General features: G+C 48.2%; 1 protein-coding gene across 3 annotated transcripts in view; it reads left to right on the top strand.

The window, feature by feature from the left end:
* The first annotated feature begins 1,482 nt into the window (after window positions 1-1,482).
* The window catches only part of D2HGDH (D-2-hydroxyglutarate dehydrogenase), a 32,094-nt gene continuing 7,965 nt past the window's right edge, over window positions 1,483-25,611 (top strand). For 2 of the 3 annotated variants that reach the window (XM_084638829.1, XM_084638828.1), the window contains exons 1-6: window positions 1,483-1,589; window positions 11,858-12,267; window positions 14,465-14,522; window positions 17,014-17,153; window positions 17,861-18,054; window positions 25,430-25,598. In XM_084638829.1, the coding sequence (XP_084494955.1) occupies window positions 11,865-12,267; window positions 14,465-14,522; window positions 17,014-17,153; window positions 17,861-18,054; window positions 25,430-25,598 (964 nt within the window). In that variant the 5' untranslated portion in view covers window positions 1,483-1,589; window positions 11,858-11,864. Of the gene's footprint in view, window positions 1,590-11,857; window positions 12,268-14,464; window positions 14,523-17,013; window positions 17,154-17,860; window positions 18,055-25,429; window positions 25,599-25,611 lie in introns of those variants that run through there. The other variant, XM_084638830.1, reaches the window with a different exon arrangement.

Here is a 25,611-nt window from a genome sequence, read left to right as displayed (position 1 = left end):
TTAGAACCAGGGCCTGTGTTCTGGAAACTTCAGTTAATTGTCCGAAGAAAGCCTCGTCTACCTCATCCTCCTAGCCCGGTGGTCTATAGCAGTGGTCTCCAAACTTTTTTGATTGTGCACCCCTATCAGTAAAAAGAATTTTGAGTACGCACCCCCAATATATGTATATTTATTTATGTATAAATGATATACATGTACTACTGTACTAATACATTGTGTAAATTATAAAAATACACAAAAATAGACATTAAAAAAGATGAGATAAAGATGAAATAAACAATATTTTTAAAATATTTTTTATTTATTAACAGTACAAAAAACCTTTTTGCTCTCACTAAAAAAAATTATTAATAATATTTTTAGTGAGAGCAATGTGATTGAATATGCTTTATTATTTTTGAAAATCTTGGTTTAACACTTTGTGATACAGCAGGCGTTCAGGGTGGGGTGCTGGGTCTGGGAGGGAGTTACGGTGCGGGAGGGCACTCAGGGTGGGGATGCGGGAGGAGGCTCAGGGCTGGGGCAGGCAGGACATGCAGAGCACTTACCTGGGGCAGCTCCTGTTTGGTGCAGGGGGCATGTAGGTGGCTCTGTGCAGCGCAGCACCACCCACATGGCCACGATTCTGGGAGCCGCGATTCTGGGACCTGCCCCCCCACGGCAGACAGGGCCATCCGGAACACAGGGGCTCTAGGGCCCTGGGCTAAGGGGGCCCCGGGGCCCTGGCCTGCAGCTCTAAAGCCCCTTTCCGAATGCAACCCTGCAAGCATGGGCTGGAGGACTCAGGAGGAGCAGGGGAAGCCGCACAGCCCGAGGCCGGAGAGAAGCGGCGCTTTCCCCTTCAAAGCGCCGCTTCTCTCCGGACGGCTTTGAAGGGGAAAGTGCCGCTTCTTTCTGGTCGCTGGCTGTGCGGCTGCCCCTGCTCCTCCACAGGCCAGAGGACTCAGGGCCGCCCCCCTTTTTTTCCTTCTGGCAGCGCGCCTCCTGCCGCGCCACCCTTTTGCTCCAGCAACGCTCCTCCTGCTGCACCCCCAATCGACCGTCTTCCCCTCCCCGGGTGTGCACACCCTACTTTGGAGACCACTGGTCTATAGCGCACACCCACCATAACATCACTCTTGTTGTTCTCGCTTCTAAACTTAACTCAAAGACTCTCAACAGGCTTTTCTCCAGTTTCAGACCGGACCTCTAAGCCGTCATACTGCTCTTGTCTACACAGCGCAACTCCTCACCTTGTCTCCCCCACCTGTCCTTCCTCAACAGTTTACACCAGTAGGGCGCCAGTCTATCAGGGGTCACCCCGCACTGCGGGGGCCTAACGCGTCATACCCACCCCTATCCCCATCCCGCCCCTTCACCTACTCCCTCTGCCCCCCGCCCGGCATCCGCAGCCTCATCCTCTATCTGCCCGAGAGGTCGCGCTGGACCAGCTGTGCGCATGTGTAGCGCTTTGCGTCACAGCTCCTGGGCCCGCCCCGTGAGTCCCTTCTCAGGAGGCTGCGCGCTGGAGACCAGTCGGCCGGACGCAAAGCGGCTGAGGGGCGCCTTTGTGTGACGTGGCGGGCGAAGCGGCCGCAGTCCCGGCCTCGGTAATGGGGCGAGTGGCCGGCGTCGCGCGGGCGCTACGGGCGGGCAACGTACCACAGCCCCGTGCGGGCAGCAGCTGCTGGGTCGCCCCTGTCAGCGTGCACCCCCCCCCCCGAGGCAGTGTGCAGTGATCCCCTCACCCCCATATCTTGGCAGTGTGGATTGCGCCTCGCCCCCCCCCCCCCGAGGCAGTGTGCAGTGGTCCCCCCAACCCCCATATCTTGGCAGTGTGGAGTGCGCCTCGCCCCGCCCGCGAGGCAGTGTGCAGTTCTTTCCCCCCAACCCCCATATCTTGGCAGTGTGGATTGCGCCTCGCCCCCCCCCCGAGGCAGTGTGCAGTGCTTTCCCCCCACCCCCATATCTTGGCTGTGTGGAGTGGGCCTCGTCCCCCCCTCCCCGAGGCAGGGTGCAATGCTTTCCCCCCACCCCCACATCTTGGCAGTGTGGAGTGCGCCTCGTCCCCCCCTCCCCGAGGCAGGGTGCAATGCTTTCCCCCCACCCCCACATCTTGGCAGTGTGGAGTGCGCCTCGTCCCCCCCTCCCCGAGGCAGGGTGCAATGCTTTCCCCCCACCCCCACATCTTGGCAGTGTGGATTGCGCCTCGCCCCCCCCCCCAAGGCAGTGTGCAGTGCTTTCCCCCCCATCCCCGTATCTTGGCAGTGTGGAGTGCGCCTCATTCCCCCCCTTCCCCGAGGCAGTGTGCAATGCTTTCACCCCCACCCCCATATCTTGGCAATGTGCGTTCTTTGTTTGACTTATCAGTTTGCACTAAGGCTTTAGATCTTCCACACCCCTTCGTTGGTCGTTGGCATAGTTTACATCTGCTCCTTGTTGGTGGGAGTTATCTGAATTGTAATTTCTATGCATGCATAAACACCACCCATGCAGTCTCTGTTCCAGACAGCCACCAAATGGTGTTGATTGGTCAGATATTTGTTCTTTGGATTCTTACAGATTAATAAGTATCCCAGTTTATAGATTCTTACAGATCTACCCAATGTCATGGGAGACACACAGACAGGGATCTGATTCTCCATTGCATTGTGCCTTGGAGGGAAGAATCAGGCTTCAGGAGTTTATATGTGGGTACCGTCTCAAGGGCAAGATGCAGGGGAAAAGCAGGCTTGAGCTGTGGGTAGAATCTGTGAAAAAGACCAATTATGTCATGTGCAGCATAAGGGCTGAGGGTGTATGTCCTCAGGAAGCAGCACATGACTTGGTGCATTAAACATGAAGCTCTGTCCTTCAGTGAAAACTGCTTTGAAGGACCTTTAGAGCACATTATAACACATGCATTTCTCAATGAAAGACATGATATATCATCAAAAACAATGAGGAGTCCTTGTGGCACCTTAGAGACTCACAAATTCACTTGGGCATAAGCTTTCATGGGCTAGAACCCACTTCATCAGATGCATGGAGTGGAAAATACAGTAGCAGGTATAAATACACAGCACATGAAAAGATGGGAAATTAGTATGGGGGAAATTAGAATCATAGAATATCAGGGTTGGAAGGGACCTCAGGAGGTCATCTAGTCCAACCCCCTGCTCAAAGCAAGACCAATCCCCAACTAAATCATCCCAGCCAGGGCTTTGTCAAGCCTGACCTTAAAAACTTCTGAGGAAGGAGATTCCACCACCTCCCTAGGTAACGCGTTCAGTGTTTCACCACCCTCTTAGTGAAAAAGTTTTTCCTAATATCCAACCTAAACCTCCCCCACTGCAACTTGAGACCATTACTCCTCATTCTGTCATCTGTTACCACTGAGAACTGTCTAGAGCCATCTTCTTTGGAACCCCCTTTCAGGTAGTTGAAAGCAGCTATCAAATCCCCCCTCATTCTTCTCTTCTACAGACTAAACAATCCCAGTTCCCTCAGCCTCTCCTCATAAGTCATGTGTTCCAGTCCCCTAATCATTTTTGTTGCCCCTCGATCTGCTGGCAATGCCCCTACTTATACATCCCAAAATGCCATTGGCCTTGGCAGTCCAGAACTCAAGTTGTTTTGCTCCATAATGGGAAGAATGAAAGTGGTTGCTTCTGGATTTCTCAGACTGGGTCCCCAGCTTGAGAGAAAATCTGTCAGGATGGAAGGGTTGCTGTTCAAGATAAACGCCAGGGGTCAGATGCACTGAAGGGTGGTACCAGCACAGCTGAGCACTGGTGAGGGCCATTTCTGCAGGGAAACTAACAGGAACTTTTTGGTCATAATCTTTTGGGTGATTTTTTTTACCCCCACCCAGTTTTTCTTTTCATGCCATTTTAGGAGTCTGCTCTGGGCAACAAAGCCTGTGAAAAGGCAAGAAGCCCTTTCCCTCAGAATTTCCCCCTCGGCACCTGGACTCGATGTAGAATTGACCACTCCTGAGAACTCAGGATGTCTGGTGTGGGTTACACGCACATACCCACTATTACATGTGACATGCCCCACATTTCCCTGGTGTTCAAGACCATGAGCTCAAGGGAGTGGGAGGAGCCCACCTCCATCATGTCCCTCATCTTGTATAATGAATGGCACCACATCCCACTAGGCTGTGCTCTGCCCCCAGGGAAGGCAATGGAGCAACAGCTGAGGATCCTGGCCCAGATGTCCCCAAGGGGAATAAAGCGGTGCACCCCACCTCCCTAACCTTTGGCATATGGAGCAGGAAGGGGGTGTGGCTGAGGTACTGCTGCAAGCTCCAGCCAGTCATGTCCAGCACATTGAGAGTGGGAGAGCAAGGGGAGAAGGGGGGAGGACGTCCAAGTCCTGCACATATCAGCCCAGGGAAGCAGGGAGATATGACACCCTCCCTGCTCCCCTCAACCCCCACCTAGTGTAGATCTTGTAGCAGGAGATTCCAGCCAGTATGTGATCTTTGGCAACTGAAGTGAGCTGTAGCTCACGAAAGCTTATGCTCAAATAAATTGGTTAGTCTCTAAGGTGCCACAAGTACTCCTTTTCTTTTTGCATATTCTGAGTGTACCAGGCTATGGGTGCAGTACTGCTGGCCCCGCTGCAGCCTGGCCTGCTTCTCCCCACACAGTTCCCTACCCACACTGGGTGCTCGTGCATGCAACAGAGTCAGATGTGTCTGTTGTGAGGGGGCTGGCATTCCCACCATTCTTCCTGAGCCAACAAAGGGAAGCGCCAGTGACACAGATGCCAGCTTTACTGTCAGTGTGGCAAGGTGCCCTGGGCCATGGGGTGGCTGACATGGACTTGGGCAAGGTAGGGAGGGCAGCATGTACCCCAGCAAATGCCAGCAGTCAAGAATAGGCAGGATATCTCCTTGACTACATGTGCTGCGCAGCAGTGCCAGCAGCAGCTGAGGCCTGCCCCCTGTCTTGTGCCCCAGCAGGATCCCACTACTGTCCCTGTGAGCACTGAGCCAATGGCCTAAGGATGAGTTTTGATTTAGTTGGGGATCGGTCCTGCCTTGAGCAGGGGGCTGGACAAGACGACTTCCTTATGACCTCCTAATGACCCATCCACTCCCAATCTTTACAAAACCTAATTTCCGTCATACTAATTTCCCCCTACTGTTACTCACACCTTCTTGTCAACTGTTTGAAATGGGCCACTCTCATTACCAGTACAAAAGTGATTTTTTCTCCCTTAGTATCCTACTGTTAATTGAATTGTCTTGTTAGACTGACCTCCCACTTGGTATGGCAACTCCCATCTTTTCATGTGCTGTGTATTTATACCTGCTGCTGTATTTTCCATTCCATGCATCCGATGGAGTGGGTTCTAGCCCATGAAAGCTTATGCCCAAATGAATTTGTGAGTCTCTAAGGGTATGTCTACACTACGGAATAAGGTCGAATTTATAGAAGTCGGTTTTTTAGAAATCGGTTTTATATATTCGAGTGTGTGTGTCCCCACAGAAAATGCTCTAAGTGCATTAAGTGCATTAACTCGGCGGAGCGCTTCCACAGTACCGAGGCTAGAGTCGACTTCCGGAGCGTTGCACTGTGGATAGCTATCCCACAGTTCCCGCAGTCTCCGCTGCCCATTGGAATTCTGGATTCAGATCCCAATGCCTGATGGGGCTAAAACATTGTCACGGGTGGTTCTGGGTACATATCGTCAGGCCCCCGTTCCCTCCCTCCCTCCGTAAAAGCAAGGGCAGACAATCATTTCGCGCCTTTTTTCCTGAGTTACCTGTGCAGATGCCATACCACTGCAAGCATGGAGCCCGCTCAGGTAACCGTCACCCTATGTCTCCTGGGTGCTGGCAGATGTGGTACGGCATTGCTACACAGTAGCAGCAACCCCTTGCCTTGTGGCAGCAGACGGTACAGTACGACTGGTAGCCGTCATCGTCATGTCCGAGGTGCTCCTGGCCACGTCGGCTGGGAGCGCCTGGGCAGACATGGGCGCAGGGACTAAATTTGGAGTGACTTGACCAGGTCATTCTCTTTAGTCCTGCAGTCAGTCCTATTGAACCGTCTTATGGTGAGCAGCCAGGCGATACGGACTGCTAGCAGTCGTACTGTACCATCTTCTGCCAGGCAGGCAAGAGATGAGGATTGCTAGTAGTCGTATTGTACCATCTTCTGCCAGGCAGGCAAGAGATGAGGATGGCTAGCAGTCGTACTGTACCATCTTCTGCCGAGCAGCCATGAGATGTGGATGGCATGCAGTCCTTCTGCACTGTCTGCTGCCAGCCAAAGATGTAAAAGATAGATGGAGTGGGTCAAAACAAGAAATAGACCAGATTTGTTTTGTACTCATTTGCCTCCTCCCCTGTCTAGGGGACTCATTCCTCTAGGTCACACTGCAGTCACTCACAGAGAAGGTGCAGCGAGGTAAATCTAGCCATGTATCAATCAGAGGCCAGGCTAACCTCCTTGTTCCAATAAGAACGATAACTTAGGTGCACCATTTCTTATTGGAACCCTCGGTGAAGTCCTGCCTGAAATACTCCTTGATGTACAGACACCCCCTTTGTTGATTTTAGCTCCCTGAAGCCAACCCTGTAAGCCGTGTCGTCAGTCGCCCCTCCGTCCGTCAGAGCAACGGCAGACAATCGTTCCGCGCCTTTTTTCTGTGCGGATGCCATACCAAGGCAAGCATGGAGGCCGCTCAGCTCACTTTGGCAATTAGGAGCACATTAAACACCGCACGCATTATCCAGCAGTATATGCAGCACCAGAACCTGGCAAAGCGATACCGGGCGAGGAGGCGACGTCAGCGCGGTCATGTGAGTGATCAGGACATGGACACAGATTTCTCTGAAAGCATGGGCCCTGCCAATGCATGCATCATGGTGCTAATGGGGCAGGTTCATGCTGTGGAACGCCGATTCTTGGCTCGGGAAACAAGCACAGACTGGTGGGACCGCATAGTGTTGCAGGTCTGGGACGATTCCCAGTGGCTGCGAAACTTTCACATGAGTAAGGGCACTTTCATGGAACTTTGTGACTTGCTTTCCCCTGCCCTGAGGCGCATGAATACCAAGATGAGAGCAGCCCTCACAGTTGAGAAGCGAGTGGCGATAGCCCTGTGGAAGCTTGCAACGCCAGACAGCTACCGGTCAGTTGGGAATCAATTTGGAGTGGGCAAATCTACTGTGGGGGCTGCTGTGATGCAAGTAGCCCACGCAATCAAAGATCTGCTGATATCAAGGGTAGTGACCCTGGGAAATGTGCAGGTCATAGTGGATGGCTTTGCTGCAATGGGATTCCCTAACTGTGGTGGGACTATAGACGGAACCCATATCCCTATCTTGGCACCAGAGCATCAAGCCGCCGAGTACATAAACCGCAAGGGGTACTTTTCGATAGTGCTGCAAGCTCTGGTGGATCACAAGGGATGTTTCACCAACATCAACGTGGGATGGCCGGGAAAGGTGCATGATGCTCGCATCTTCAGGAACTCTGGTCTGTTTCAAAAGCTGCAGGAAGGGACTTTATTCCCAGACCAGAAAATAACTGTTGGGGATGTTGAAATGCCTATATGTATCCTTGGGGACCCAGCCTACCCCTTAATGCCATGGCTCATGAAGCCGTACACAGGCAGCCTGGACAGTAGTCAGGAGCTGTTCAACTACAGGCTGAGCAAGTGCAGAATGGTGGTAGAATGTGCATTTGGACGTTTAAAGGCACGCTGGCGCAGTTTACTGACTCGCTTAGACCTCAGCAAAACCAATATTCCCACTGTTATTACTGCTTGCTGTGTGCTCCACAATATCTGTGAGAGTAAGGGGGAGACATTTATGGCGGGGTGGGAGGTTGAGGCAAATCGCCTGGCTGCTGGTTACGCGCAGCCAGACACCAGGGCGGTTAGAAGAGCACAGGAGGGCGCGGTACGCATCAGAGAAGCTTTGAAAACCAGGCCAGGCTACGGTGTGAAAGTTCTGTTTGTTTCTCCTTGATGAAACCCCCCGCCCCTTGGTTCACTCTACTTCCCTGTAAGCTAACCACCTGCCCCTCCTCCCTTCAATCACCGCTTGCAGAGGCAATAAAGTCATTGTTGCTTCACATTCATGCATTCTTTATTCATTCATCACACAAATAGGGGGATGACTACCAAGGTAGCCCAGGAGGGGTGGTGGAGGAGGGAAGGAAAATGCCACACAGCACTTTAAGCACAACACTTTAAAAGTTTACAACTTTAAAATTTATTGAATGACAGCCTTCTTTTTTTTGGGCAATCCTCTGTGGTGGAGTGGCTGGTTGGCCGGAGGCCCCCCCACCGCGTTCTTGGGCGTCTGGGTGTGGAGGCTATGGAACTTGGGGAGGAGGGCGGTTGGTTACAGAGGGGCAGCAGTGGCAGTCTGTGCTCCAGCTGCCTTTGCTGCAGCTCAACCATACACTGGAGCATACTGGTTTGGTCCTGCAGCAGCCTCAGCATTGAATCCTGCCTCCTCTCATCATGCTGCCGCCACATTTGAGCTTCAGCCCTGTCTTCAGCCCGCCACTTACTCTCTTCAGCCCGCCACCTCTCCTCCCGGTCATTTTGTGCTTTTCTGCACTCGGACATTATTTGCCTCCACTCATTCGTCTGTGCTCTGTCAGTGTGGGAGGACAGCATGAGCTCGGAGAACATTTCATCGTGAGTGCGTTTTTTTTTCTTTTTAAGCTTCACTAGCCTCTGGGAAGGAGAAGATCCTGTGATCATTGAAACACATGCAGCTGGTGGAGAAAAAAAAAGGGACAGCGGTATTTAAAAAGACACATTTTATAAAACAGTGGCTACACTCTTTTAGGGTAAACCTTGCTGTTAACATTACATACATAGCACATGTGGTTTCGTTACAAGGTCGCATTTTGCCTCCCCCCACCGCGTGGCTACCCCCTCAACCTTCCCCCCTCCCTGTGGCTAAAAGCGGGGAACATTTCTGTTTAGCCACAGGCAAACAGCCCAGCAGGAATGGGCTCCTCTGAGTGTCCCCTGAAGAAAAGCACTCTATTTCAACCAGGTGACCATGAATTATATCTCACTCTCCTGAGGATAACACAGAGAGATAAAGAACGGATTTTGGTTGAATGCCAGCAAACATACACTGCAATGCTTTGTTCTACAGTGATTCCCGAGTACGTGTTACTGGCCTGGAGTGGTAAAGTGTCCTACCATGAAGGACGCAATAAGGCTGCCCTCCCCAGAAACCTTTTGCAAAGGCTTTAAGACTACATCTAGGAGAACCGTGAATGCCAGGGCAAAGTAATCCTTTCACATGCTTGCTTTTAAACCATGTATAGTATTTTAAAAGGTACACTCACCAGAGGTCCCTTCTCCGCCTGCTGGGTCCAGGAGGCAGCCTTGGGTGGGTTCGGGGGTACTGGCTCCAGGTCTAGGGTGAGAAACAGTTCCTGGCTGTTGGGAAAACCGGTTTCTCCGCTTGCTTGCTGTGAGCTATCTACAACCTCCTCCTCCTCATCATCTTCTTCGTCCCCAAAACCTGCTTCCGTATTGCCTCCATCTCCACTGAAGGAGTCAAACAACACGGCTGGGGTAGTGGTGGCTGAACCCCCTAAAATGGCATGCAGCTCATCATAGAAGCGGCATGTTTGGGGCTCTGACCCAGAGCGGCTGTTCGCCTCTGTGGTTTTCTGGTAGGCTTGCCTCAGCTCCTTCAGTTTCACGCGGCACTGCTTCGGGTCCCTGTTATGGCCTCTGTCCTTCATGCCCTGGGAGATTTTGACAAAGGTTTTGGCATTTCGAAAACTGGAACGGAGTTCTGATAGCAGGGATTCCTCTCCCCAAACAGCGATCAGATCCCGTACCTCCCGTTCGGTCCATGCTGGAGCTCTTTTGCGATTCTGGGACTCCATCATGGTCACCTGTGCTGATGAGCTCTGCATGGTCACCTGCAACTTGCCACGCTGGCCAAACAGGAAATGAGATTCAAAAGTTCGTGGTTCTTTTCCTGTCTACCTGGCCAGTGCATCTGAGTTGAGAGTGCTGTCCAGAGCGGTCAGAATGGAGCACTCTGGGATAGCTCCCGGAGGCCAATACCATCGAATTGTGTCCACAGTACCTCAAATTTGATCCGGCAACGTCGATTTAAGCACTAATCCACTTGTCAGGGGTGGAGTAAGGAAATCGATTTTAAGAGCCCTTTAAGTCGAAATAAAGGGCTTCATTGTGTGGACGGGTGCAGGTTTACATCGATTTAACGCTGCTAAATTCGACCTAAAGTCCTAGTGTAGACCAGGGCTAAGGTGCCACAAGGACTCCTCGTTGTTTTTGCGGATACAGACTAACACGGCTACCACTCTGAAACATGATATATCATGTATATTTCATTGGGAATTTCCAGTGATACTAGAAGCTTTGGTTTCCCTCCTGCTTAAGTCTGGATTTTCCTAGATATTAGATGGGTTGATTGTGTGCAAAATATAATGATGATGCTGAAACTATCCTATCTGCAAATATGAACAACCTTTTACTCCCTAAGGGAGCTAGGTTTTCCCTATAGTTCTGCCTCCATAAAGAACAGTAGCAAGTCAGTTAGTTGAAAAATCTAGTTTTTTATGCATACAGGAATCATAGAATAACAGAGTTGGAAGGGACCTCTGGAGGCCATCTAGTCCAACCCCCTGCCCAGAGCAGGACCAATCCCAATTAAATCATCCCAGCCAGCGCTTTGTCAAGCCTGACCTTAAAAACTTCTAAGGAAGGGGATTCCACCACCTCCCTAGGTAACGCATTCCAGTGTTTCACCACCGTCCTAGTGAAAAAGTTTTTCCTAATATCCAACCTAAATCTCCCCCACTGCAACTTGAGACCATTACTCCTTGTTCTGTAATCTGCTATCACTGAGAACAGTCTAGATCCATCCTCTTTGGATCCACCTTTCAGGTAGTTGAAAGCAGCTATCAAATCCCCCCTCATTCTTCTCTTCCGTAGACTAAACAATCCCAGTTCCCTCAGCCTCTCCTCATAACTCATGTGTTCCAGTCCCCTAATCATTTTTGTTGCCCTTCGCTGGACTCTCTCCAGTTTCTCCACATCCTTCTTGTAGTGTGGGGCCCCAAACTGGACACAGTACTCCAGATGTGGCCTCACCAATGTCAAATAGAGAGGAACAATCACGTCCCTCGATCTGCTGGCAGTGCCCCTACATATACATCCCAAAATGCCATTGGCCTTCTTGGCAACAAGGGCACACTGTTGACTCATATCCAGCTTCTTGTCCACTGTCACCCGTAGGTCCTTCTCTGCAGAACTGCTGCCTAGCCATTCGGTCCGTAGTCTGTAGCGGTGCATTGGATTCTTCCATCCTAAGTGCAGGACTCTGCACTTGTCCTTGTTGAACCTCATCAGATTTCTTTTGGCCCAATCCTCCATTTGTCTAGGTCCCTCTGTATTCTATCCCTACCCTCTAGCGTATCTACCACTCCTCCCAGTTTAGTGTCGTCTGCAGACTTGTTGAGGGTGCAATCCACACCATCCTCCAGATCATTAATGAAGATATTGAGCAAAACCGGCCCCAGGACCGACCCTTGGGGCATTCCGCTAGATATCAGCTGCCAACTAGACATGGAGCCATTGATCACTACCCGTTGAGCCCGACAATCTAGCCAACTTTCTACCCATCTTGTAGTGCATCCATCCAGCCCATACCTCTTTAACTTGCTGAAAAGAATACTGTGGGAGACCGTGTCAAAAGCTTTGCTAAAGTCGAGGAATAACACGTCCACTGCTTTCCCTTCATCCACAGAACCAGTTATCTCATCATAGAAGGCAATTAGATTAGTCAGGCATGACTTTCCCTGGACCTGAAGAGCAGCAGGAAGAATTGAAACTGTGTGTTAATCCTCTGTTTGCATTTCAGGGCAACCATGACAGTTTCCTCTCTCGTCCAGCTTCGTTTGGTTTGGTGCTGTTGGACCCTACCAAGATGGCAGATGAACGGCCATAAGAGATCCTTGGCAGTGTGGACCAGTGCTACTGCTAAGTGGACACTTAAGCAGAAGAAACTAGCAGAGCTATACAGGATACCAGTGTCCAGGCCACCCATCCTATCGGGCACCAGTCTGCTGGGCAAGGGAGCTCTCTCTACAACCTCCATCAGCCCCAAGGAAGTGATGCTGACTAGTGAGCGGTATGGTGTGCAGAGGCTGCCCTTCTCTCATGTTTCTGATAGTGATTTAGCTTTTTTTGAGCACCTTATACCTGGTAGAGTCATCACAGACCCAGATGAACTGAGACTGTTTAATGTGGACTGGCTGCAGTCAGTCCGAGGTAGGTGTTTTAACATTTTGACACACCCTACCCCCTTTTCACCATGATTAGCAGGATGAAAAATCTGTAGGCAGAAACATCAACTCTGGTGCCAAGTTACTTATACAAATCCTACAGAATCAAGTTTGGTTATTAGAGCTGGTTGAAATTTTTATTTCAAAAATACTTTCCTATGAATTTTTTTGGGTCAAAACTCTCATTTTTGTCAGAATTTTTCATTGGAACAAAAAATATTTCCCAATCAGCTCTTTTGGTTAACTGTTAAATTATGTTTTTGTTTACATATACCCAAAGTTTTACCTTGCTTTTGAAATAGTTCATTTATAGTGAAATTCATCCACTAAGCAGTCAATTATGTTTTATTTTTTTCTTTTAGAGTATGGTATCCATCTTAAAAATAAGGATGTTCATTTGAAATCTTCAGATAGTCAAATCTTCCTTTGATTATCCTCAAGATGGAGCTATTGGATGTTGTCCCTGAAAATTAGTCTAAAAATGCAAGGGTGCCTGTAGATATGTGAGAGCTCTATAAAGTACTTGCCTTGTATCATCATTAAACTCACTGACCCAGTGAGTATTTAGAGCAAGGTGTTAAAATACCCTACAGTAGGGTATTATTCTTCAGTCTTCAACACAGCTAACTTATTTTTGAGAGGGTGATTGTTATTGGAGTTTTCGTGTCTCTTATTTATTCTCTTAGCATGGAAAATGGCATACGTTTTTCATGGTTGCCAATGCCAAGGCAATGAAGCAGAATGCCAGACTGAGCAGAGCTAATTTAGGAAATTTAAGATTTGTCTCTGTGGAGCAGACCAATGATTAGGGCCCTAACACATTCATGATCCATTTTGGTCATTTCATGATCATAGGATTTTTAAAATCATAAGCTTCATGATTTCAGCTATTTAAATATAAAATGTCATGGTGTTGTAATTGTAGGCATCTTGACCCAAAAAGGAGTTGTGTGTGTGTGTGTGTGTGTGTGTGTGTGTAAAAGATTATTGTAGGGGGTGTTGTGGTACTGCTATCCTTACTTCTGTGCTGCCTTCAGAGCTGGACAGCTGGAGAGCGGTGGCTGCTGGCCAGGATCCCAACTCTGAAGGCAGAGCCACCACCAGCAGCAGCGCAGAAGTAAGGATGGCAAGGTATGGTATTGCCACCCTTCTTCTGCTCTGCTGCCTGCAGCGCTAAACCTTCAGTCAGTAGCCGCCACTCTCTGGCTGCCCAGCTCTGAAGGCTGCAGTGCGGAAGGTTGACATGGTATGGTATGTCACCCTTACTTCTGCACTGCTGATGGTAGGGTATTGCCTTCAGAGCTGAGCACCCAGCCAATAGCTGCCACTCTGTGGCCACCCAGCTCTGCAGGCAGCATAGAAGTAATAGTGGCAATACTGTGACCCCCCCGTAAAATAACCTTCCAACCCCTAGAAACTCCCTTTTGGGTCAGGACCCCCAATATGAGAAACACTGGTCTCCCCCCATGAAATCTGTATAGTATAGGGTAAAAGCACACAAAAGACCAGATTTCACGGGAGGAGACCAGATTTCACGGTCCGTGACACGTTTTTGATAGCCGAGAATTTGGTAGGGCCTTACCAGTGATTTACCTCGTTATGAACCCTGCTTTTTCTAGCAGACTATGTGTACAGTACTTCAGGGAGAGGTGAAAGTCACCCATTATTACATCTGGCCAATTATCCAAGTTCTTCTGTGGGAAAAAATCCAGTCACATGAGAGCTGGTATTTGCCAAAACTATTGCCATTTAATCTCTTTTATTTTCTGACCATCTCATGTCCTCACCATAGCAACGTACTCTGACTAATTGTAAAATGAGAATAATGATATTTACCTCTTTAGTAAAGTGCTTGGAAAGCATAGATAAAAAACACTATATAAGAGCTCGGTATTATTCCTGTTATTATAGGACTGCTCCCTTTGCAGCCGATCAATGTCATTTCTGATCAGTGAGTTTGGTTACTATTGGAGCATTGCAGGAACATGTTTCTTCCATGATTTTTCCTGTGCTCCTAGACCAAGGAACAAGTAACCTCACCTCATAATTGAACCTCATGGTGCAGGTGGCCCTGGCATGTTCTGTTGCCACTAGTGTCAGAAATACCAAAAGATGTCAGGTTTTTCTTTTTGGCCACAGTCTTTGCTTCAGATTGATTTTACCATACCTTACTTCCATTGCAGGCTGCAGTACTATGTTGCTGAGGCCACGGACAGCAGCAGAGGTATCTGAGATTCTCAGGTAATTTACATATTTTTAACTGATCTTTGCTACTTAGTGCTTCTGTTTTATTATCTCTGAATTCTGTCTTTGCTCTGTTCTACTAACTTTCTCATTATATCATTTGACATTGATACCAGATTTAATCAAGAAACCAGGTAATGTGCATGAATGAGCAAAATCCAGTCTAACTATAAAAGCTAGACCAAGAGAGCTTTCAAATGGTTAGGAAAGGTAATGGGTTCCTAACTAGCAATGTGATCACTGAGAACAAGTAACAAATATTATAAATGCCAAATGGGAAACATCTGGCTTCTCAGGTCCACACCCCTGTGGCCCTGATTAGAAAATACTAAGTAGTAGAGTGTGTGTGTGCAGCAGGGGAGGGTTTAGAGGGTGACGTCTCATCACTAGTGATTTCTCTGCTCCACTGAACTGACCTAATTGGAAACAGTGCCAATAGTAGGAAGGGACCACCCTCGGAAGGTCACAACAAGCTCAGGCTGAAGGAGAAAAATAGCCAAAGGGGAAAAAGGAGATTAGGAGAACAAAAGGAAGATAAAATAAGAGATTCAAAATAAATCCTCCCAGAGAAACCTTGAGCCTGATCCCAGCTTCAAACAGCTCCTGAACCTGAAGATCTGATTCTATATCTTTTTAAGTCAATGACAGTACTTTCCTAGGTGTCACTGGGTGTAGAATCGAGCCCTAATTTAGCAGCAGTACACAGGCTCACCACTTGGTGGTTCAGACAGTTAAAAAGGTTTCAGAGTAGCAGCCGTGTTAGTCTGTATTCGCAAAAAGAAAAGGAGGACTTGTGGCACCTTAGAGACTAACCAATTTATTAGAGCATAAGCTTTCGTGAGCTACAGCTCACTTCCTCAGATGCATATCGTGGAAACTGCAGCAGGCTTTATATATACACAGAGAATATGAAACAATACCTATTCCCACCCCACTGTCCTGCTGGACAGTGGGGTGGGAATAGGTATTGTTTCATATTCTCTGTGTATATATAAAGCCTGCTGCAGTTTCCACGATATGCATCTGAGGAAGTGAGCTGTAGCTCACGAAAGCTTATGCTCTAATAAATTGGTTAGTCTCTAAGGTGCCACAAGTCCTCCTTTTCTTTTTACAGTTAAAAAGGTTGATCATATTTTACAACAGTGTATGAGCCCAATACCAGGTGTGTTACAACAAAATGTAAAGTGACCCTAAAACCTTCTACCATCAAGATCTGCATTTTTGAAATATTTTCTAGTACACTGCAGCTTTGTACACTTAATACAACTGGAACTTGCAGGATTCAGGATATCTCTTGGTTCAGCAACAAAAGAACACCATATTTTCCGAGTTCTAAAAGGTTTTAGAGGGGATTTTTAAAGTCCATTAGTTACAAGAGAAACTAAAAATATTTTTACATAACTACATAGTCCTTATCCTGAGATGCATCACAGCTGTGTAAGAACTGGTTGTGGCACTTTACCTTCTTGAAGGCCCCTTGCTAGTAAACAGCTGTTCCTGATAGTATCCTGTATTCCCTCTAAGAGTCTGAATTGGCCTTCTGTTCTTGGTCCTTTCTTAATCCTCCACCCTGTACATGTGTATGAGGTCTAAGCAGGGAATTAACTTAGACTGCAATTTTGGAATTAGATTGTAAGCTCTGTGGGGCAGAGACCTGTCTTTTTACTTGTTCTGTAAGATGTCCTGCACGCACCCATAGTTCTCTATAAATAAGGCTACGATGAGGTCACAGAAGTCGCGGATTCCATGACTTCCATTGACCTCCATGACATTTTCTAACCTGGGGCTAGAGCTCCCAGCCAGCCCTGCCCCCACAGCTCCCAGCCTTCACCCTGGTGGGGGGGACTCCGTAGCTGCCCAGCTGTGGCAGGTAGCCGGCGGATCCCGCAGCTGCCTAGCCGTGGCAGGAGGCCCCCTGCAGCTGCCCAGCCGCAGGTCGGAGAACTCCCCGCAGCTGCCCAGCAGGCAGCGGGTGGCCGACAGATGCTGCAGTTGACCGGTGGCGGGGGAACTCCCCGCTGCTGCCCAGTCCCATGGGCAGGGGGACCCTGGAGCTCCCACACACCGCTGCGCTGGGGGACACGGAGCCCCAGCAAAACCAAAGAAATGAAAATCCCATGTGATGAGGTGGAAAGAACATGCAGCAGTGTGATAGAGATTTGCTAACAAAGGCAGCCTCATGAAGAATTAGTTTCTAAAAGGAATTGACTGCTGTTGGGAGTAAAAATATTGTATTGGTCCTACATTTATATTCCTTTATTCAAGGCCTATTGGCATCAGCAGGAGTTGTGTTTTCTCACTCGCTATCTGAAACTGGCCCTTCATCTCAAATTCAGTTTTTAGGACTGAAACAATTAGTGTTGGTGAGGACAACCGATTCATCCAACTGCACATGTGCATGTGAGAACAAATCTCCCAGAGGCATGCAGAAGGGAGGTGGGGCATGGCTCTGAGCAGTGTGACCTTTGAACAATGTGTTCCCTTTCAGGTATTGTAACAAAAGGAACTTGGCGGTAAACCCCCAGGGAGGTAACACTGGCCTTGTGGGGGGCAGCGTTCCTGTCTTTGATGAGATTATTCTCTCCACAGCTCTGATGAACCAGGTCATCAGCTTCAACAGTGTGTCTGGTAAATATATTTCTTCTAATGTAAAAGGGCTCATCTTTTAGTCCTCTGAATCCTGCCCTCCTTCAGAGAGGTGCTTAGTGTAGTATCAGCAGGGATCCAGACCAGCAGCACCACGAAGAGGCAGCAGGGGCTTCCTGAATCCAGGATTCTTCTGATGTTGTTTCTGATAGTACATGGAGACTGGGGGAAGGAAAAGGACTACCTGAACTCATCCCAGTATCTGTTTAAGAAATCCATATGGGATACTATCTGGATCTGATAGTAAAGGGTAGGACATAAATTACAGCTGTATTGAAGAAAGGATCTGCCAGGTTTATGGCCAGTCTGCACTGGCATTTGTGGAGGAGAGAAATGGGAAAAGTATGCATATGTGGTTGGACTTGGGGAATGAGAAAACCTCTGGTTGATGTGAACATTAAAGTTCTTAAAAAGTTGAGGTAAGGGAAAATTAAAGGGAGAGAAATATTTGGTACCGCGGTGTTCCAGATACCAATCCAGGACCTTTGCCTCCTGAAGTCAGTGTCAAAACTCCCATAGACTTCAGTAGGAGGGAGATAGAGCCATGACAAGAGTTGTTTTGGATTTGAATTGTACCATCAGGGTAGAAGTTTTGGAGAAAGAGGAGGTCCTAGTTGCTTACCGCTGTCCTGCCTCTTTAGGAGACCATTTCTGTGTGTCAAATTGTAGCTTGATTCTTTTGTTTTCAGGAATCCTTGTTTGCCAGGCTGGCTGTATTTTAGAGAACCTGAACACGTATCTTGAGGAGCTGGACTTCATCATGCCACTTGACCTTGGGGCAAAGGGCAGCTGCCACATTGGTGGTAATGTGGCAACAAATGCAGGAGGCCTGAGGCTGTTGAGGTACGGCTCTCTCCGAGGGACAGTTCTGGGACTGGAAGTGGTAAGATGAGTGTCTTGTAGCTGCTTTCTGTATCTGAACTTCTTTCCATCCTGTATCCTGCCACCATCCTGTTTTTATATTCCTGTTATTCTAGAAATGTACATCACGACACCAAGCTGGGAGAGGTTGCAAGCACTTTGGAGAATGGGATTAAAATTTAAAATGACCTTGACAAATTCGAGAATTAGTCAGAAATCAACAAGATGAAGTTTAATAAAGACAAGTACAAAGTACTATGCTTAGGAACGAAAAATCAAATGCACAACTACAAAATGGGGCATAATTAGTTCGGTGGTAGTACTGCTGAATAGAATCGGAGGTTATAGTGGATCACTAATTGCATACGAGTTAACAGTGTGATGCAGTTGTGAAAAAGGCTAATGTAATTCTAGGGTGTATTAACAGGAGTGTGCTATGTAAGACATGGGAAGTAGTTGTCCTGCTCTATTCAGCACTGGTGAGGCCTCAGCTGGAGTACTGTGTGTCCAGTTGTCGGCCCACACTTTGAGAGAGGTGGACAAACTGGAGAGAGTCCAGAGCTAAATTCCCCTGTAAGCTGTGCAGCTGCACTGCAGGCTATCAAGGCCCGCTGGAGCTTCTGGGGAGAGAAGTCCCTCACCCAGCCCAGGCCCGCTGGAATGGCCGCAGCCGGGAAGAGGAGCCCTTCCCCTGACCCAGCCAAGACCCGCTGGAGCTGCCGAGGAGAGGAGCCCTTCACCCGGCCCAGGCCCACCAGAACTGCCACAGCCGGGGAGAGGAGCCCTGGCCCAGTCCAGGCCTGCTGGAGCTGTCATGGAGAGGATCCCCTCCCTTGGCCCAGCCCAGAGTTGCCAGGGAGAAGAGCCCCTCCCCCAGCCCAGGCATGCCAGAGCGGCCACAGCCAGGGAGAAGCGCCTCTCACCGGGTGCTGAGCTGCAGCAGAGAGAGAGGGCTGGGGGAAGTCCTCTCTCCCTGCCGCAGCCCCAGGGCAGCCTGAACCCCAAACCCCTCATCCCTGGCCCCATCCCAAAGCATTCATCCCTAATTGGAGCAGTCACCCCCTGCACCCAACTCTCTGCCCCACCTCTGAGCCCCCCTCCCGGACCCCTCATCCCCAGCCCCACCTCAAAGCCCGCACCCCTAGCCAGAGCCCTCACCCCCCCCTCCACACCCCAATCCTCTGCCCTAGCCCTGAGCCCCCTCCCACACTAAAGCCCTCGATCCCACCCCCACCATGCATCAGCTCCATATTGGTGCACATTACAAAATTCATTCTGCACATGGATCTAAAAAATTAGAGAGAACAGTGCTCTCCTCTGGACCAACAAAAATGATAAAAAGGTTTAGATAACCTGGACTATGAGAAAAGGTTAAAAAACTGGGCATGTTTAGTCTTGAGAAGAAAAGGCTGAGAGGGGAACCTGATAAGTCTTCCAGTATGTTAAGGGCTGTTATAAAGGGGACTGTGATCAATTCCCCATGTCCACTGAAGGGAGGACAAGAAGTAATGGGTGTAATGTCAGATTTTGGTTGGAGTTAGAAAGTTTTTCCTCCTCTCTAAGGGTAGTTAAGCACTGGAAAAGGCTTCCAAGAGAGGTTGTGGAATCCCTTGTTGTCTAGCCTGTTCTTAAAACCCTTCAAACACCTGTCAGGGATGGTCTAGGTTTATCTGTGTGATGGGTTGCCCTTGGGATGCTGCCTGGAACTGGGGTACCACTAAGCCCTCTGATCCACCAGCCTGGGCTCCCTCTCACACTTAACTGCTGTGACAAGCTGCAAAGCCATCCAGCCTGCACTTTCACCAGCATTCACACAGGTAGAGACACACCCAGCTGCAGTTACCGGCAGACTCTCTAACCACCAGCTTCCCAGCCTAGGACTACAGACCAGTACCGTCTTGCCCTGGTCAAATCTAGCCAGTATATGGGTTTAACACTTGGTCTGTGTCTCCCTCAATGTGAAGAGGACCATGCACACTTGTGGAAACCAAGATGAGATTTTCCCTAGACACCTTAATCAAATGTACACTGTTTTGGATTAAAACATAAAATAAGTTTATTAACTACAAAAGATAGATTTTAATTGATTATAAGTGATAGCAAACAGATCAAAGCAGATTATGCAGTAAATAAAAATGCAAACTGAGTTTAACATACTAAATAGGTAGGATATGGATTGGCAGATTCTCACCCTGAGTGATAAACAGGCTGGCAGATTCTTAAGGCACAAGCTGCCTTTGCTTAGCAGCTTCGGTTTCCCAAGTTTTCATACATAGGCTAGAAATCCCTTTAGCCTGGGATCATCACTTCCCCCAGTTCAGTCTTTGTTCCTCAGGTGTTTTCAGGTGCACAGGTTGTTATAGGGAGAGTGAGGTACCTTCATGTTGTCATTTCCCCCTTTTATATTTTTTTTTCTACTTGCTGGAAAGTTCTTTTGCTGTGACCTGGGTCCAAACAGTAGTGCTGTCTCTGAGAGGTTTCTGTTGTACACAGCTCCTGGGGTAATCCTTGTGTTCGTGTGCGTTTCCTCAATAAGGCATTAACATTGTTTGGTCTTTTTATTGTTGTACCTGAAAGGTTGCTTGTGGCTGTTTTCACAACATGTTTCAGTAACACATTGTTAGCTGACGGCCAAGGATGTTTGGTGCCAGCTATGCCCGTTTATACCATCCGTGACTTTAACCGCTAGGACGCACTGTCCCTTCGCGGCAGGCAGCCCGGGCTAGGCTGACGGATGCCCCAAGGTCCTAACCACCCGTGACTTTAACTGCTAGAGCTCAGAGCTCCTTCGCAGCGGGCAGTCAATACTGACTGACAGGTGCCCCAATGGCAGCACTAAGAGCCTCTCCACACCCGTGACTTTAACTGCTAGAGCTCAGAGCTCCTTCGCAGTGGGCAGCCAGGATTGACTGACAGGTGCCCCAAGAGTTTGCCCCGTGGAGGCGGCACAACTCAACGCTAGGCTCTTAGTACTCTCACCTAATGGCCAGGCTTTAGAGCCAAAATGGCTGAGGTTCTTTAATTGTGTTGGCTGCTTTACAGTAAACCAGAGAAAACAAGTCAGGCTTATGCATAAATGGTTACCAAAATTTATTAAGCTAGATTCTAATCATGTGGTTACAAAATTGCTAGTGCCTACTTATTTAAATGTAGAGATGTTACACACACAAACAAGTTACAAAACTGAAGCCACAATCCCAAAGAAAGAAAACAAAGTATAGAGCTCTATTTCAAAATATGTGTACACTAAAGATAGGAGATCAGGTGTGGGTGCTTCTTACCCTCCTTGCATCTCTCGATTCCAGCGGTGCCAAGCCAGGATCGGTCACTCAATTCCGCGGAAAGACGAATAAGGGACAAGGCTTAGGGACCCTCTTAGCTGCAGAAGCCTTGGGAGGCTGTCACTTATCTGACCAGCAGATAGATAGTGAAAAGCACTCAAAAATCATGGTGCTGTAGGTCCCCTACTTATACCTCTGTACTCCTTTATTCTCTTTCTCCTTTCTTATGCCAAATTGAGGCTGGTCTGTTGGGGTGACGCCAGCTTTCGCAAGAGTAGTTTACACTTGCAAGGGAGAGAAACAATAAGTGTCGACTACTGGACATTTCTTTTATCAGGGTAAATATTTTCCCACCTAGGATGTTGGTGTGTGTGCATCACGCTATTAGTAGGGGCTAAGAGCCATGTCTGTCACAGGGCCTCTGCCTGCTCATAGAATCATAGAATATCAGGGTTGGAAGGGACCCCAGAAGGTCATCTAGTCCAACCCCCTGCTCAAAGCAGGACCAATTCCCAGTTAAATCATCCCAGCCAGGGCTTTGTCAAGCCTGACCTTAAAAACCTCTAAGGAAGGAGATTCTACCACCTCCCTAGGTAACGCATTCCAGTGTTTCACCACCCTCTTAGTGAAAAAGTTTTTCCTAATATCCAATCTAAACCTCCCCCACTGCAACTTGAGACCATTACTCCTCGTTCTGTCATCTGCTACCATTGAGAACAGTCTAGAGCCATCCTCTTTGGAACCCCCTTTCAGGTAGTTGAAAGCAGCTATCAAATCCCCCCTCATTCTTCTCTTCTGCAGGCTAAACAATCCCAGCTCCCTCAGCCTCTCCTCATAACTCATGTGTTCCAGACCCCTAATCATTTTTGTTGCCCTTCGCTGGACTCTCTCCAATTTATCCACATCCTTCTTGAAGTGTGGGGCCCAAAACTGGACACAGTACTCCAGATGAGGCCTCACCAATGTCGAATAGAGGGGAACGATCACGTCCCTCGATCTGCTCGCTATGCCCCTACTTATACATCCCAAAATGCCATTGGCCTTCTTGGCAACAAGGGCACACTGTTGACTCATATCCAGCTTCTCGTCCACTGTCACCCCTAGGTCCTTTTCCGCAGAACTGCTGCCTAGCCATTCGGTCCCTAGTCTGTAGCTGTGCATTGGGTTCTTCCGTCCTAAGTGCAGGACCCTGCACTTATCCTTATTGAACCTCATCAGATTCCTTTTGGCCCAATCTTCCAATTGGTCTAGGTCCTTCTGTATCCTATCCCTCCCCTCCAGCGTATCTACCACTCCTCCCAGTTTAGTATCATCCGCAAATTTGCTGAGAGTGCAATCCACACCATCCTCCAGATCATTTATGAAGATATTGAATAAAACCGGCCCCAGGACCGACCCTTGGGGCACTCCACTTGATACCGGCTGCCAACTAGACATGGAGCCATTGATCACTACCCGTTGAGCCCGACAATTTAACCAGCTTTCTACCCACCTTATAGTGCATTCATCCAGCCCATACTTCCTTAACTTGCTGACAAGAATACTATGGGAGACCGTGTCAAAAGCTTTGCTAAAGTCAAGAAACAATACATCCACTGCTTTCCCTTCATCCACAGAACCAGTAATCTCATCATAAAAGGCGATAAGATTAGTCAGGCATGACCTTCCCTTGGTGAATCCATGCTGGCTGTTCCTGATCACTTTCCTCTCATGCAAGTGCTTCAGGATTGATTCTTTGAGGACCTGCTCCATGATTTTTCCAGGGACTGAGGTGAGGCTGACTGGCCTGTAGTTCCCAGGATCTTCCTTCTTCCCTTTTTTAAAGATTGGCACTACATTAGCCTTTTTCCAGTCATCCGGGACTTCCCCGGTTCGCCACGAGTTTTCAAAGATAATGGCCAGTGGCTCTGCAATCACAGCCGCCAATTCCTTCAGCACTCTCGGATGCAACTCGTCCGGCCCCATGGACTTGTGCACGTCCAGCTTTTCTAAATAGTCCCTAACCGCCTCTATCTCCACAGAGGGCTGGGGTGGGCTGCTGTGAGCTTAATCCTTGTATCTGTTCCCAGAGGCACATTGTAGCAGCACACCTGTGCTTTCACAGCTTCAAAGGCTGCGCTGGAATATATGTTAAGTGCCCTGTTCCGGCTTCCTCCTGTGTTTCCAGCAATGCTGGTCTGAGGGGGGCGGAGGGGGGGCTGTCTGTCTGTCTGGCTACACACATACCTAGCCAAATTTCATAACTTCACATACAATGGTAGCACATATAATCCAACGAGAGATTAACGTCTATCAGATCAAGACTTTTAGAATGGTACCTCACAAGGCATACTTTGTGCAAAACATATCCTAATTATGTGATGGTGAATAAGAGGGTGCCAGGGTGTCACAACTTGGTCCTGCCTCAGCACAGGGGGCTGGACTTGATGATTTTTGAGGTTACTTCCTGCCCTACATTTGAGTGGTTCTCTGCTGTCAGATTCTCCAGATTTCCAGCCATCCTTAAAATATTACTTTTCTAGCTCTCCTGAATAGTGTTGTTAAAAGACTTTACATGAGTATTTTTTGATACAGAGATATTTTAAAAGTTAACTCTCAACCTCCTATTTTAACCATTGTCTTACTGGTAACATCCAATGATGTTAGATGGCCTTGTAGTGCTAAGAAGTGGGGAGAGAGCTCTTTTAGTTAAAACTTGGAAATTGTAACTTCGTACCTCTGCTTACAGAGATCCTACCTGTAGCTATCTCTTAGTGGCCGCTTGCTATATAATCTTAAAACCAGCAGGGAACTGGGCTTATTTAGTCTGTAGAGGAGAAGAGTGAGGGGGGATTTGATAGCAGCCTTCAACTACCTGAAGGAGGGTTCAAAAGAGGATGAAGCTAGGCTGTTCTCAGTGGTGGCAGATGACAGAACGAGAAGCAATGGTCTCAAGTTGCAGTGAGGGAGGTCTAGATTGGATATTAGGAAAAAACTATTTCACTAGGAGGGTGGTGAAGCACTGGAAGGGGTTATCTAGGGAGGTGGTAGAATCTCCATCCTTAGAGGTTTTTAAGGCCTGGCTTGACAAAGCCCTGGCTGGGATGATTTAGTTGGTGTTGGTCCTGCTTTGAGCAGGGGGTTGGACTAGATGACCTCCTGAGGTCTCTTCCAACCCTAATCTTCTATGATTCTATGATACAGGGCTGAGGCAGACAACGTGCATGGAAAATATCAGCGCAAACCGTTAAGGTCTGGCAAAATACGTTGTGCTACCAGCCTATTAGTGAAGTTCACTTAAAACACAGAAAAGTGTTGGCTGAATGCCTTATAGTTCTATTAGGTTGTAAAATAGTCTGCTTACTTTTGGAAATCCTGGTGTTTGGAACATTTAAAGATAGACTGAAAAATTCACTAGTATGTTTGTTGTAAAGAACAGTATTGGCAGGAGAGAGGATTACATGACACAGGTGGTCTTTTTCATCTCTAATGTGTCTAAGAAGTCAAGGCAATCTTTAACTAGAGCATACCTGTTAGAAACCCATCCAATCTTGGTTTAAGGACTCAAATGATGGAGAACTTACTACTTCTGATGATTAATTACCCTCACTGTTTTAAAACTGGCACTTTACTTTCATTGGTTACATCAGCTGTCCTAAGCTAAAATCTACGTACTGTGGCTGATTATGTCCATTAGAGAAAGATCACTGATTGGTATGAAAAACATTTCTGTTCTTATTGGTGTAACTGTTCCTTGCTTTACATGAGACACATGAGCAGAGCATGTAAGGAAGAGAGGAATTTGATGGAGCAAAATGGGCAGGATGTAGATGAGAGAGAGCCTTGGACGGGGAGAGCTATGTGGAAGAAGTGATAGGGAAAAAGCGTGGGGAGGGACAACGACTGGAGAAGGAAAAAAGCATATAACCACTTTGCAGCACTGAGGGGTAGAGCCCTGCAAATCTGTGGATATCTGCAGACCATTTTTATGGATCAGATGTATCCATGCAGGGCTCTCTTGAGAGGTTTGCTGCAGCTTCTGATCATCTTATCTCTTCACACCAGCTCATCACCTGTGTGTATTTATGTAATTGGAAATGAAGGGTTTATCAGTATTGTTTCTTTGTCCTCTGCCAGGTCTTGGCTGATGGCTCCATTCTGAACTGCTTGGCTTCTCTGCGGAAGGATAATACTGGCTATGATTTGAAGCAGCTTTTCATTGGGTCAGAGGGGACTTTGGGGGTCATTACTGCTGTCTCTATCCTCTGTCCACGGAAACCCAAGTCTGTGAATCTGGCCTTCCTAGGTAGGCTCTGTCC

This window comes from Lepidochelys olivacea (assembly GCF_965140295.1).
Source record: "Lepidochelys olivacea isolate rLepOli2 genome assembly, chromosome: 9".
In the NCBI taxonomy this organism is placed as follows: domain Eukaryota; kingdom Metazoa; phylum Chordata; order Testudines; family Cheloniidae; genus Lepidochelys; species Lepidochelys olivacea.
The sequence above is the reverse complement of the archived record's forward strand: the minus strand, read 5'-3'. Positions and strand labels throughout refer to the sequence as shown.